This window comes from Hyla sarda, chromosome 4 (genome assembly GCF_029499605.1).
Source record: "Hyla sarda isolate aHylSar1 chromosome 4, aHylSar1.hap1, whole genome shotgun sequence".
Taxonomy (NCBI): domain Eukaryota; kingdom Metazoa; phylum Chordata; class Amphibia; order Anura; family Hylidae; genus Hyla; species Hyla sarda.
In genome coordinates this window covers 283761002-283776553 of record NC_079192.1, presented here as the reverse complement: position 1 = coordinate 283776553, position 15552 = coordinate 283761002, and the positions used below count along the sequence as shown (strand labels likewise).

At 37.8% G+C, this 15552-nt stretch overlaps 1 protein-coding gene across 4 annotated transcripts in view; it reads left to right on the top strand.

Annotated features, from left to right (window-relative positions):
- LRRIQ1 (leucine rich repeats and IQ motif containing 1) overlaps positions 1-15552 on the top strand; it is a 213004-nt gene that overhangs the window by 108756 nt on the left and 88696 nt on the right. For all 4 annotated transcript variants that reach the window (XR_008892716.1, XR_008892717.1, XM_056574413.1 and 1 more), the window contains 3 exons: positions 9445-9540; positions 9625-9713; positions 14135-14236. Coding sequence is in view for 2 of the 4 variants with exons in the window: in XM_056574413.1 (XP_056430388.1) it covers positions 9445-9540; positions 9625-9713; positions 14135-14236 (287 nt within the window). In the remaining 2 variants the exon portion in view is untranslated. The remainder of the gene's footprint in view (positions 1-9444; positions 9541-9624; positions 9714-14134; positions 14237-15552) is intronic.

The following is a 15552-nucleotide window of genomic DNA, read 5'->3' as shown; positions in this document are numbered from 1 at the left end:
ACACGATAGGAGGTCAGGATATGAGGTAGAGATATGATGGGAAATGAGGGAGGGATATGAGGTCGAGATATCAGGACGGGATATGAGGTCGGGATATGAGGATGGGATATGAGGTGGAGATATGAGGACGGGAATTGACAAGAATATATGAGGATGGGATATGAAGTCAAAAGCTTCCTCCTTTGTTGATTTTCCTCCCCAACAAGGATTAGGAAGGAAAAACCGGGCAACGCCGGGTACTCAGCTAGTTCTCTAATAAAGTCAGACATCCCCCGATTTGAAAAAACAGGCCTGGTCTTTCAGTGGCATACAGGTTTACTTGTATTGGTCCTTAAGGGGTTGAGCAATGAAGAGGTAGAAGCACTTAACAATCAGCTGATTTTTAGGGGTGACTGAAGCTAGACTGCTATGGGTAGGCCATCAGTGTTAAAGTTTCAAAAAGCCCTCTTAACTATTTACTTGAGAACGTGTCAGAGTGGTAAGAAAATCACAAGGATACTTGCCAGGAAGTCAAAGAGAAGCAACAACCTGACAGCTAAATCCAATAAACAGCTAATACTAATTTAAAAAGTGGAAAGTTCCATTCTCAGAGACAGAGTGGAACATTATAGCATTGCCAACAAGTTTATTTACTTGCTCTGCTCTGTTGTGAATATCTGAAGTGCTTAAATTAGGGTTGTATGTAAGAGTTTGGACTTGGGAATTTAAGACTATGTTATTAATAATACGATGTACACAGTTGAAATATAAATATATAAACTAGTATGGCAGCCACTTACTTTTACAAGTGGCTACAGACATCCAGAAATCTATGCAAAGGATTTAAGCTATATATATCTGTATAGTAGTCCATATAGTGACATTTGAAAATAAAGACATATCTGCCCTAGAAGGAAAAAATCTCCTTGATACTAAGAGGGGATCAGGGTGGACCAGCATCCAAAAAGTGTCAACCACCTGGCTCACCTATAACGTTTCTTGATAATTTTGCTACCTGGCTAAATTCCCAATCCTCCGAAAAATCCTCACTCATCATGGGGGATTTTAACATTCCCATTGACATCCCAATCTCCTCATCTGCCTCTTTACTCTGCCTTTAGCCTTTCACAGCTTACTGACTCTTGCTTACACAAGGAATACAGTGGACATGGTCTTCGATAGACTTTTCTGTGTCTCTAACTTTATTAACTCTCTTTATGAGCTCTCACCATAACCTTTTCTTCTTCTCTATCAAAACCTCTTATCCTCTTTCAGACACTCCAACCTTTTAAACGTACAGAAACCTATGTGCAACACCAATCAACTTATAGACAATTTACAGTCTTTATTGTCCCCAATCTCTTTTCTCCCCTGTCCCAATCTATCAGCTGAACATTACCATGACACCCTTAAGACTACCCTGGGTAAAGCTGAAGCTTCCCACACAGACAGCAGCAATCCTGGCTTGCTTTCTTCGGTGGTGCTCTAGGTGTGCTGGACGTCTGTGGAGGAAAACTAAGACTTCAGCGGACTATCTGCACTGTAAAGTCATGTTGAAAACCTTTTTCTCTGCCCTTTACGCTATATACCTGTTTCTGTGAAATCAATCCTGCACTACTACAAAATACCAGTCACTGTCTCAAACATCAATTCTTCCATATCTGAAACAAAATCTTTCTAAAACTGAACTTCTTGTATTTTCTCCATCGACTAATCCATCTAAACATGACATTTCCATCTCAGTGTGTGGTACTACTATACCTCTTGGGTAGCATACCCGTTGTCTTGGAGTTAGATTCAAATCTGTCTTTCGCTCCCTACATTTCGTCACCTTCACATTCTTGTCACCTGCACCTCAAAACATCTCCAAAATCCTCTTGTTTCTTACTATTAAAAACAGCTAAAACTATCATTGTTGCTTTGATTCATTCTCGCCTTGACTATTGTAACTCTTTACTTACTGGCCTTCCCTTCTCTAAAGTCTTCCCTTTCCCGTCCATCCTTAATGCCGCAGCCAGACTCCTCTTTCTCTCCAGTCATTACACTGATGCCTCCTCCTTGTGTCAGCCACTACACTGCTCACCTATTCAGTTCAGTATACGGTACAAAATCTCACTCTCAGCCACAGTGCTACACCTTTCTACTTCTCCTCCCTCATCTCTGCTTACCATCCTACACATACTCTCCGTTCTAATGATGTAAACTAACATCTTCTATAAACCGAACCTCTCACTCCCATCTCTAAGACTTTGCTCATGTTGCACCAGTTCTCTGGAATGTGATACCTCAGACCCTCAGACTTATACCCAGGGATGTGGAAATCCTATCGCCTGATGCCCGGTGAATGTTTCATAGATTTAGCCCTGTTTCAGACAAGCAGGACTGGACCAACTTTACCTTTATTTTTATTATGCCGGTGTGAGGCCGGTGTGGGCGCAGACTTGCATGGGACGAAAGTCTGCACCTCACAACGGCACTCCTGACTTGAGCCTGCTCCATACCTGACGGCCCCCGACTGAAATCAGCCGGGGGCCTCCGCTAATAGCCAGGCATGCGATGATCGTCGCGGCCGGCTGTTAGATCTAAAGGGTTAAGGTGACCTGTTAACCATCCCTGGTAGTCTAGTGGGGTGGATCAACCACAAACCCCCCACCCCCAGTGCAATCGCGGGGGGGGCGATCCACTGTGGAGGTAGCCGGAGGGCTTACCTCTTCATGCATTCATGGCTGCCCCGTGGATCAGTATTTGATTGAGCCTGCCTTAACCCCTTTAAAAATACACCATCAAAAAGGACACGTAGGAAAGTATTCTACCGAGACAGCCGGGTGATGCTGAAGCCGTCCCTCAACACTGCTAAACTGCAACTACTCCCATCTTACCATACGCGGTAAAATAAAAAAGTTATAGGGGTCAGAAGATGATAATTTTAAACGTATACATTTTCCTGCATGTAGTTGTGATTTTTTTCCAGAAGTACGACAAAATCAAACCTATATAAGTAGGGTATCATTTTAATTGTATGGACCTACAGAATAATGATAAGGTGTTATTTTTACTGAAAAATGTACTGCGTAGAAACGGAAACCCCCAAAATTTACAAATTGGCGTTTTTTCTTCAATTTTGTCGCACAATGATTTTTTTTCCATTTCGCCGTCAATTTTTGGGTAAAATGACTGATGTCATTACAAAGTAGAATTGGTGGCACAAAAAATAAGCCATAATATGGATTTTTAGGTGCAAAATTGAAAGAGTTATGAGGAAAAACTGAAAATGCAAAAAAGGAAAAACCCCGGGTCCTTAACCCCTTAAGGACTCAGCCCATTTTGGCCTTAAGGACTCAGACAATTTAATTTTTACGTTTTCATTTTTTCCTCCTCGCCTTCTAAAAATCATAACTCTTTTATATTTTCATCCACAGACTAGTATGAGGGCTTGTTTTTTGCGCGACCAGTTGTCCTTTGTAATGACATCACTCATTATATCATAAAATGTATGGCGCAACCAAAAAACACTATTTTTGTGGGGAAATTAAAACGAAAAACGCAATTTTGCTAATTTTGGAAGGTTTTGTTTTCACGCCGTACAATTTCTGGTAAAAATGACGTGTGTTCTTTATTCTGAGGGTCAATACCATTAAAATGATACCCATTATTATATACTTTTATATTATTGTTGCGCTTAAAAAAAATCACAAACTTTTTAACCAAATTAGTACGTTTATAATCCCTTTATTTTGATGACCTCTAACTTTTTTATTTTTCCGTATAAGCGGCGGTATGGGGGCTCATTTTTTGCGCCATGATCTGTACTTTTTTTTTGATACCACATTTGCATAAAAAAAACTTTTAATACATTTTTTATAATTTTTTTTTAATAAAATGTATTAAAAAAGTAGGAATTTTGGACTTTTTAATTTTTTTTTCGTTCACGCCGTTCACCGTACAGGATCATTAACATTTTATTTTAATAGTTCGGACATTTACGCATGCGGCGATACCAAATATGTCTATAAAAAATGTTTTTTACGCTTTTTGGGGGTAAAATAGGAAAAAACGGACGTTTTACTTTTTTATTGGGGGAGGGGATTTTTCACTTTTTTTTTACTTTTACTTTTACATTTTTTTACATTTTTTTTTACACTTGAATAGTCCCCATAGGGGACTATTCATAGCAATACCATGATTGCTAATACTGATCTGTTCTATGTATAGGACATAGAACAGATCAGTATTATCGGTCATCTCCTGCTCTGGTCTGCTCGATCACAGACCAGAGCAGGAGACGCCGGGAGCCGCACGGAGGAAGGTGAGGGGACCTCCGTGCGGCGTTATGAATGATCGGATCCCCGCAGCAGCGCTGCGGGCGATCCGATCGTTCATTTTAATCGCGAACTGCCGCAGATGCCGGGATCTGTATTGATCCCGGCACCTGAGGGGTTAATGGCGAGATCGCGGGCGTCGGCCATTGCCGGCGGGTCCCTGGCTGCGATTAGCAGCCGGGATCAGCCGCGCATGACACGGGCATCGCTCCGATGCCCGCGGTTATGCTTAGGACGTAAATGTACGTCCTGGTGCGTTAAGTACCACCTCACCAGGACGTACATTTACGTCCTGCGTCCTTAAGGGGTTAAAGGGTTAAGTGGCCTCAACCAAATAAACACAGATCAGTGGAGTTCAATAGAACTGTATTGATCTGTATGAGGAATCTAATGATTCCTCCTAATGAAGTGTATAAAACAATACATTTTTAATAAAAGTTTTAAAAAAACACCCATTAACCCCTTCCATATTAAGTTCATATCACCCCCTTTTCCCATTTCCATATAAAAAAATATGTAAACATAATAAAAATAAACATATTTGGTATTGGTGCGTGCGTAATTGTCCGAACCATTAAAAAATAACATTATATATCCCGTACAATCAATAGTGTTAACGTAAAAAAAAATAATAATAAAAGAATTGTGTTTTTTATGTTTATAACATCATATCCCAGAAAAAATTGTTCAAAAGTCTGATCAATACCAAAATGGTACTGATACTAACAGCAGATTACGGCCCAAAAAATTAGCCCCCATACAGACCAGTATACGGAAAAATTAAAATGTTATAGGGGGTCAGAATTTTTTTTTTTATGTAAAAGTTTTAAAAAAATGTAATTAGTAAAACATGACAGAAACTAAACAAATTTGGTATTGGTGTAATCAGGCTGACCTAAAGTATCAAAATAATATGCAAGGTTGAGCACAAGGTAAATGGCAAAAAAAAGAAACCCACCAAATTAGCATTTTTTTCAATTTCCCCTTACAATTTTTTATTGTTTTTCTTTTAGAGTATAAGTTATGGAAAATTAAAGGGGTCATTACAAAGTATGGAACAAAGAACAAAAGATGTTGGACACTCACCACTTCTTCTCAATCTTCTTTATTGTAGATAGATACTAACATGGACACAAGCAGTGGGGAGGGACACATGTCGGCGGGTATACAGAAGGCGACAGCAGCCGTTGTTTCGCACGGGTTACGTGCTTCGTCTGGCCTTCAGGCTACATTCACACGGGTGGGTCTACAGCAAGTTTGAGATGTGGCAAATTTTCCGCCGCAGCTCAAACTCCCAGCGAGAAACTCACTGTAAACCCGACCGTGGGAATGTACCCTAAAAACACTATACTACACTACACCTACACAAAATAAAAAGTTAAACACTACAAATACACATACCCCTACACAGTCCCCCCCCCCCCCCCCCCCAATAAAAAAAATATTTTGTAAGGCAGTGTTTCCAAAACGGAGCCTCCAGCTGTTGAAAAACAACAACTCACAGTATTGCCGGACAGCCACTGACTGTCCGGGCATGCTGGGAGTTTTGCAACAGCTGGAGACACCCTGTTTGGGAAACACTGCCGTAGGGTATTTTTGTGGCGGATTCAAATCCCCAATTTGGGCCTCAAATGCGCATGGCACTCTCTCACTTCTGAGCCCTGTCATATTTCAAGGAAACAGTTTAGGGCCACATATGGGGTATTTCCGTACTCGGAAGAAATTGTGTTACAAATTTTGGGGGACTTTTTCTCCTTTTACCCCTTATGAAAAGGTAAAGTTGGGGTCTACACCAGCATGTTAGTAAACAAAAAAATATTTTGACACTAACATGCTGGTGTTGCCCCATACTTTTAATGTTCACAAGCGGTAAAAGGAATAAAAGACCTCCAAAATTTGTTACGCAATTTCTCCTGAGTACAGAACTACCCCATATGTGGGCGTAAAGTGCTCTGCCGGCGCACAACATGGCTCAGAAGTGAGAGCGTGCCATGTACATTTGAGGTCTAAATTGGTGATTTTCACCGGGGTGTCTGATTTTACAGCGATTCTGACATAAACGCAAAACAATAAATACTCAGATGTGACCCCATTTTGGAAACTACACCCCTCACGGAATGTAGCAAGGGGTATAGTGATCCTTAACACCCCACAGGTGTTTGACAAATTTTCGTTAAATTTGGTTGTGAAAATGAAAAAAAAATAAAATAAATGTCACTAAACTGCTGGTGTTTCCCTACATTTTTCATTTTCACAAGGGAGAATAGGAAAAAAGCCCCCCAAAATGTGTAGCCCCATTTTCTCTGAGTAAAAACCTACCCCATATATGGATGTAAAGTGCTCTGCGGGCAAACTACAATGCTCAGAAGAGGAGCGCCGAGCTTCTGGAAAGAGAATGTGTCCGAAATTGAAGGCCATGTGTGTTTACAAGACCCCCATAGTACCAGAACAGTGGACCCCCCCCACACATTTGACCCCATTTTGGAAACTCCACCCCTCACGTAATGTAATAAGGGGTACAGTGAGCATTTACACCTCACAGGTGTCTGACAGATTTTTGGAACAGTGGTCTGTGAAAATGAAAAATTTTATTTTTCATTTGCACAACCCACTGTTCCAAAGATCTGTCAAATGCCAGTGGGGTGTAAATGTTCACTGCACCCCTTATTAAATTCTGTGAGGGGTGTAGTTTCCAAAATGGGAGTCACATGTGGGGGGGGTCCACTGTTCTGGTACCACGGGGGGCTTTGTAAACGCACATGGCCTCCCACCAAAAGCTCAATGGTGCTCCTTCTCTTCTGAGCATTGTAGTTCGCACGCAGAGCACTTTATATCCACATATGGGGTATTTCCATACTCAGAAGAAAATGGGTTACAAATTTTGGGAGGCTTTTTCTCCAATTACCCCTTGTGAAAATGAAAAATTTGGTGTAAAACCAGCATTTTAGTGAAAAAAATCTAATTTTTCATTTTCACGTCCAACTTTAGTGGAAATTTGTCAAGAACCTGTGGGGTGTTAACTCTCACTGTACCCCTTGTTACATTCCTTGGGGGGGTAGTTTCCAAAATAGCATGCCATGTGTTTGTTTTTTTTGCTGTTCTGGCACCATAGAGGCTTCCTAAATGCGACATGCCCCCCAAAAACCATTTCAGCCAAATTTGCTTTCCAGAAGCCAAATTTGACTTCTTCTCTTCTGAACATTGTAGTGTGCCCGCAGTGCACTTGACGTCCACACATGGGGTATTTCCATACTCAGAAGAGATGGGGTTACAAATTTCGGGGGGCATTTTCTCTTATAACCCCTTGTAAAAATGTAAAATTTGGGGGAAAACAAGCATTTTAGTGAAAAAAATTATAAATTCATGTACACATCAAACTTTAACGAAAAGTCGTCAAACACCTGTGGGGTGTTACGCTCAGCGGACCCCTTGTTACATTCCTTGAGGTGGTGTAGTTTCCAAAATGGTATGCCATGTTGTTGTTTTTTTTTACTGTTCTGGCACCATAGGGGCTTACTAAATGTGACATGCACCCACAGAGCACTTGACATCCACATCCTGCCTGATGAAGCTGCGCATGCGCAGCGAAACGCGTTGCATTTAATAAATCCATTGATTTTATTTGGCTTCCTGATGGTTCCTCTCTGCGCCGGACGAACTCCTGAATTCATGGTCATTCTGTTTTGATTTTTCTTCTACCCAGGAGGGCTGCAGTGGACCTTCATTTACATTTATTCTGCATTTTCCCTTGTTGTGTGTGGGCGCACAACCAACTTTGGTAAGCGGCTTGGGAATTACCGTCCCCCACCCCCACTAACAAGATCTGCTGATCCCGCACATGAGGCGCCTTCCTCCCTCTCTCTAAAAGTAAAAACATGTTAACTTTATGATGCAAATATAAACTAGGCATATTGTATGTGTGAATCAATATATAATTTATTTGGAATATCCATTTTCCTTACAAGCAGAGAGTTTCAAAATTAGAAAAATGCTAAATTTTCTAAATTTTCATGAAATTTTTGGATTTTTCACCAAGAAAGGATGACAAAAATTTACCACTGTGTTAAAGTAAAATATGTCACGAAAAAACAATCTCAGAATCAGAATAATTGGTAAAAGCATCCCAGAGTTATTAATTCATAAAGTGACAGTGGTCAGAATTGCAAAAAAGGTCTCAGTCCTTAAGGTGAAAAAAGGGCTCAGTCCTTAAGGGGTTAAAAAGAACAACATATTTGCGCTAGAAGGGAAAAAAATCCCCTTTATACCAAAATGTGATCAGGGTGAATCAGTATGCAAAACAATTCTATACATTCACATAAGTGGTAATTTTATTTTTCTCTATCTAAGGCTTTTAATATTCAGCGTCCCCCTGCCTTTTAAAGGGGGTTTTACTTAATATCTCAAGTCTCAATGGGGGAGATTTATCAAAACCTGTGCAGAGGAAGAGTGGTGCAGTTGCCCATAGCAACCAATCAGATTGCTTCTTTCATTTTCCACAGGCCTCTAAAGAGGCCTGTGGAAAATGAAAGAAGCAATCTGATTGGTTGCTATGGGCAACTGCACCACTCTTCCTCTGCACAGGTTTTGATAAATCTCCCCCAATATCTCTATATAAATGTAGTTCTTTTAATCTTTCATCAAAACTAACTTTAAAAAAAAATGGATAAAGAAATTAATCAGGACATAAGTTTGGACCAATTTATTGTTTGAAAGGATGAACATTTGTGCTCCTGCAGTAAAACTAGTTGTCTTTGACACTATCAATACTCATCTTTGTTATATACGCTTATAGTGTCATCAATGTCTTTAGAATTGTAATTATAGACTTTTCGATCATGTTAAAGCACCCAACACTTTAATTTATGTGGAGAACAGGTCTTTTTTTATCTAGATATAGATGTGCAGGTCAGGATTTGTGTGCTGACGGTAATTTTTGAACTGTTCTTTAAGTAATTGAAATTTAAACATTTCCAAATGTTTCAGGACGTTTACAACCTTTCACGATAAAGCCTTCCACCACTATTTAAAGTAGATTTTATTTTAGATTTTGGAATGCATAAACAGTTAGCTAGAGCTGCTTTAGACTACAAAGCCTTAGTACATCTCAGTTTTAACTGATTTGGCCTACTATTTCATCTGATGGCAGGTCGGAGAAACACAATCTGTCACATGTGTATAGCATGAAGTCCAATACTGACATTTCCTTCAAATCGGAGAAAGAGGAAAAAATTTCCCAGGAGTGGTATGTAGAATACTTCCTTTCACTCTATCTTGGTGTGTTACCATGAAGCTCAGCTTATATGTATGTTCATATCTTTTCCTGTAGGGGGTTTAAAGAGGTGTCTACTGCACAACTGATGCTGAAAAGAGCCCAGAAAATGAAGTCTAAGCAAGCAAAACATAAAAAAATGTTGGGTAAGTAATTTGGATTTGTATTCTGATATGTTTACCTTGCTGACATATATACATAAGCCACTGCATGAAAGTAAATATGTATAAGTGATGCTTACCAGATAAGATATGTTTAGTTGCAGTATTTTAATGCAAACCTCTTGACACCATCCTTACAAACAAGCAATCTTTTAGGGTTTTTAACCCCTTAACGACACAGGACGTAAATGTACGTCCTGGTGATGTGGTACTTAATGCACCAGGACGTACATTTACGTCCTAAGCCTAACCGCGGGCATCGGAGTGATGCCGGCCTCATGCGCTGCAGGTCCCGGTTGTGGATAACAGCCAGGGACCCGCCGGTAATGGCGAACAACCGCGATCCCGTTGATGTCCGCCATTAACCCCTCAGATGCCGTGATCAATACAGATCATCCTGCACGGCAGACGGAGGTGCCCTCACCTGCCTCCACTGTCTTCTGGGAGTCTTCTGCTCTGATCTGCCTTCCCGCAGACCAGAGCAGAAGATGACTAATAACCCTGATCAGTGCTGTGTCCTATACATAGCACTGAACAGGATTAGCAATCGAGTGATTGCTATAAATAGTCCCCTATGGGGATTATAAGAGTAAAGTAAAAAAAAATTAAAAAAAAATTGAAAAACCCCCTCCCCCAATAAAAATGTAAATTGTCCCATTTTCCCTATTTTACCCCCAAAAAGTGTAGAGAAATTATTTTGTATACATATTTGGTATCACCGCGTGTGTAAATATCCGAACTATTAAAATAAAATGTAAATGATCCCGTACGGTGAACGGCATGAACGTAAGAAAAAAAAAAAAGTTCAATATTGCCCTCATACCACCGCTTATACGGAAAAATGAAAAAGTTATAGGTCTTCAAAATAGGGGGATTTTAAACGTACTAATTTGGTTAAAAAGTTTGCGATTTTTTTTTAAGCGCAACAGTAATAGAAAAGTGTATAATCATGGGCATCATTTTAATCGTATTGACCCAGAGAATAAAAAACACATGTAATTTTTACCATAAATTGTACGGCGTGAAAACAAAACCTTCCAAAATTTGCACAATTGCGGTTTTCTTTTTAATTTCCCCACACAAATAGTATTTTTTTGGTTGCTCCATACATTTTATGATAAAGTGAGTGATGGCATTACAACGGACAACTGGTCACGCAACAAACAAGCCCTCATACTAGTCTGTGGATGAAAATATAAAAGAGTTATGATTTTTTGAAGGGGAGGAGGAAAAAACGAAAGTGCAAAATAAAATTGTCTGAGTCCTTAAGGTCCAAATGGGCTGAGTCCTTAAGGGGTTAAAGGGGTACTCCGATGGAATTATTATTTTTTTTTTATCAACTGGTGCCAGAAAGTTAAACAGATGTGTAAATTACTTCTATTTAAAAAAATCTTAATCCTTCCAGTACGTATTAGCTGCTATATACTACAGAAGAAGTTATTTTCTTTTTGGATTTCTTTTTTTTTTCTGTCCACAATGCTCTCTGCTGACACCTCTGTTCATGTCAGGAACTGCCCAGAACAGGAGAAAATCCCCATAGCAAACCTATGCTGCTCTGGACAGTTCTTGATACAGACCGAGGTGTCAGTAGAGAGCCCTGTGGACAGAAATAAAAGAGATCCAAAAACAAAAGAACTTTCTCTGTAATATACAGCCGCTAATAAGTACTGGAAGGATTAAGATTTTTTTTATAGAAGTAATTTACAAATCTGTGGCCTTGACGTGGCGAGTGGGCGTGAACTTTTTGATCAAAAATGTATACTAACAACCTGTTAGTTTTTGATACTATGCTGAGAAGCAATCAGATGATTATACAAGATTGTAGATGTGCACCATGTCTGTTTTCTACCCGAATTTACAAATCTGTTTAACTTTCTAGCACCAGTTGATTAAAAAAAAAATTGTTTTCCACCGGAGTACCACTTTAAAGGTTTTTCAAAGCATGACAATGCAGTACTATGTCATTGTATCACCAAGCAATATAAAACATGTCTTTTCCATTATATATCATCCCTTTATATTTTCATTTCATTTGGGGGACAGGATTAGAGTTCAGTATTATGAAAACTGTACAAATCTAATCCATAGCTTACCCCACTTGAAAGGATATGGAGCATCCTGCAAGGTCTGAATGAATACTATCTAGTGCCTTTGGTATATTTTTTTTAAGTTTTTACCATAGAGAAATGTCAAGTATTTTTGTGTAATGCAGAATTTTTGGTATTTCGCTTAATAGGTTCCTATAATTTGTAATAGGGATCAAAGGGTAAATAAAGCCGGACTAACTTCTTAATTGATTTATTATTATTTTTTCTAAGAAAAGTATTGATGTAAGCCTAAAACTATGCAAAGATGTACCATCATATACCTAAGAACCTTGGCCTAATTTGTAGCCACCAAGGATTTACTTATCCTGGAGGTAAATAACGTAAAGTGGAAAATGGGCATAAAATCATAATTATATTCGCTTTTGGTCTGTCAAGATGTATTTAATATTTTAGAAGACAGATGGAATACATCAGAGATTACAAATTACCTCACTTGAGCTCCATGGTTCCGTCACCTTTTACAGCCTTAAATAAAAACACACTGATTTCCACTTCCATAAATAACTACTAAAATGACTTTAAGTGCAATCACATATCTGTCATATGCCCAGAGTTTTCCTTTCTTTTTCTTTTCTGTATTGTCAGGCAAACAATAGTAAACAGCTATAGGTTATCCAACCGTTGGCCCCCACCAAAAATACAAATATTTTCCACAAGTATAGCTTTTTATATTTTACCAACATATTCTGCGGCATTGTACAAAGAATATATGTCCACACGTAAGTCTGTGTCACAACTTAACTACCCTATACCAGATACATGCACAAATATTAACTAGGATGCTACCAAAAAGAGGATAGCTCCCATTTTGCTAAAAATGTATTTATTTATTTATTTAGTTACTTAAATACTTTATTTATTTAGTTATTTATTTTTACAATTTAGTGATATGTTGGTTGGAGTGTGAGATGCAGAGTTACGTTTTCTTAATGCCTAACCCATCCATGTATATTAGTTTTAAAGGGGTATTCTTATTTTCTAATGTTATGGAATATTACTAGGATAAGTCATACCGCGAACTTCAACATTCAGAATTTTGTCATCCCCGCAGATCCTAAAAATGAAGGTGCTAAAGTGTACTTGGTCCCAACCACCCACCATTAAAAAGTTGGGGTTTCTCATGTCATTTAGGAATATGTTGTTGTTGGGACATCAACAACAAGAAAAAGGCAAGGAAAACATAAATGAATTGTCTATATCGAGCAGTCTTGAAGTCTAGATTAGTTTTCCTTCTTGCTGGAAGAATCTTTCGGCTTGCTCTGATAAATATATTTTTATTTGCACTGGCCATTGTAAATCATTGTGCTGCAAACCACTCAGTCATGACAGGTTAAATGTCATAAAGTTAGTTCTTTTAGATGCAGCTCTTTGGGCGTAATGTTTCCTCTGACCTTGTGGGTGTCATTTTAATATGTTAAGTTTTGCTTTATGGTTTATATCTATTTTATTTAATTATCTACTGTAAGGAAATTCAGTGATAGTGATTATATGTTGGAAAATATATTAGCTACTGTGTGTGTTACTAACAGTCTATTTTACCAACAGTGGTATAATACAAAATGAATGTTACATTGCTGAGCAAAAAGACTCATTGATAATACTATTTGCATTGCATCTAGCTGCATGTTCAAATTCCAGTGGTTTTCAAATGGAGTCTTTAAAAAATTAGGCTCTTCCTAACAAATGAGAAGCATCATAGCACAGACATGCTTTGAAGATGACACTGTATTAGAAAAATTGATTCAAGGTTTCGGATTCCTCTTTGTAGAAGAATTTTTTCTTCTATGTAGCTGATTCTTGATTAGAGACATGTAGGGCCTACAACCCTCTCTTAAGAATCTTCTGTTAAGAAATAGACCTATATAAAAATAAACCAGTAAGCTAAATTTGTCATTTTCTGAGCAGAAAGTTTATCATTTGAGCTGTAATGTCATTGTTATATGAAGTGAAAATGTCAGCATTTGCCAACTTATTTTCTCATTTTGTAGCATAATTTGTTGTAATATATATATTAGTAGTAGTAGTAGTAGTAGTATTATTTAATTAGGAATAGTCATTATGCTTGATATTATTCACAATTACAGAATTTTGGATTTGAAAGTAAACTATTTTTGTTCTGTTATTTTTTTTTTTCCCCAAAAAATATATTTTCTTGAAGACACCAAGAAGACACCAATTTTCATTCTTAAAACTGCATGAAACCTTGTTGGCTTTTAGACCTCAAAAATAGTAACTTAACCTTTACAAGAGCAAAACAAATCATACCCTTTTAATTTTAACATGTACCTTTTCATCTAGATCCAGCTGTGCGCCTGGCGTTGTTCAAAAATAATGAAAATAAACATTCCCCTGTAATGCCACCAAAGAAGGCACAGCCAACAAAAATAGAGTACATTCAAGGTTAGTACCTAAGATGATTTCTTATCAGTTTGCCTACTTTTATTCAAAATTTAGAAATGGGTATCTTTTAAATTTTTCAATACATATATATATATATATATATATATATATATATATATATATATATAGAAAATTTTAACTGTCTAAATAAAATGTAATATTTAATATATGTCTATATATATATATATATATATATATATATATATGCTTGTGTCTGCTTCATATATTCCCCTTTATATATTTGAAGCATTCTTCATCTGATATTTATCATTGTCCATAATCCAGTTAAATAAATGAAATTCTTTTTCTTATTTATGTTCTGTAATTATCTTACTATTAATCTAGAGTCACAGAATTGCAAGAATGTGAAGAGTAGTAGCACTGTGGGGTTTGTATGTAGGGAGTACTCTAATGTATGTAAAGAGATCATCCGCATGTTTCTCAGTTTGACCCTGACACTGGCCCCTTCCAGCAAGATGTTCCTCATAAAATTGAGGTTTGCTAGCTAGCTCTATTTGATCTCATTGTTCTGTATAATGTGCTCACAAAATGTATACTTAATTTCAGCTGGGTATGCCAAATAAAGCATTGTTTAACCACGCAGATATAAACACCAATGCCAACTATATGGACATTTATTTTACTTCTTACCCCCCTCTTATATCTAATCAGATAATGATAGTTACTATATCAGAAGTATTCCAAGTAAATTAAATATATTCACCAAACCGTTCAATGTTTTTTTGTGTTCCTATGTTGTATTTTTTTTATAGTTATCAGCAAGTAGGTGAAAAGTAAAGTCATTTAGCTGGTTAATTTGTGAAGCAGTTCTATTCTACACCATCAAAAATTTCAGTAAAAATAATTCATAGTGTTTTTGTATTTTTTTTTTTATAAAAAGTTCTTTAAGAAATGTTTTTATGGAAACCACTTAAAGAAAAAAAAAAAAAAAACACCATAATGGAAGCAAAATGCACAGTGCAGTAAAATTATAGAAAACTTGCTGTAAGGAAGCGCCTGGTGTAACTGAGCTCAGGCAGCTTGGTTGCCTGGTTATCTTAGTACATTTTGTAGCTGTTACACTGGTAATAATTAGAAATTCTCTCCCACAGGGACGCACTGTTTATTTTGGCCATCTTCCCCCCTTGAGCAAAGCACTGACACAAAGGGCTCATGCACACGGCTGGAATATGTAACAAGTTGGATGGAGCCGTAACTCGGCCTCTGGTTTCACACTGACGTTTTTTTCTGATAGATTGAGAATGTCATGTTGCATCAGATGCCAGATTTATTGTAGGGCATACTACCCTGTAGCT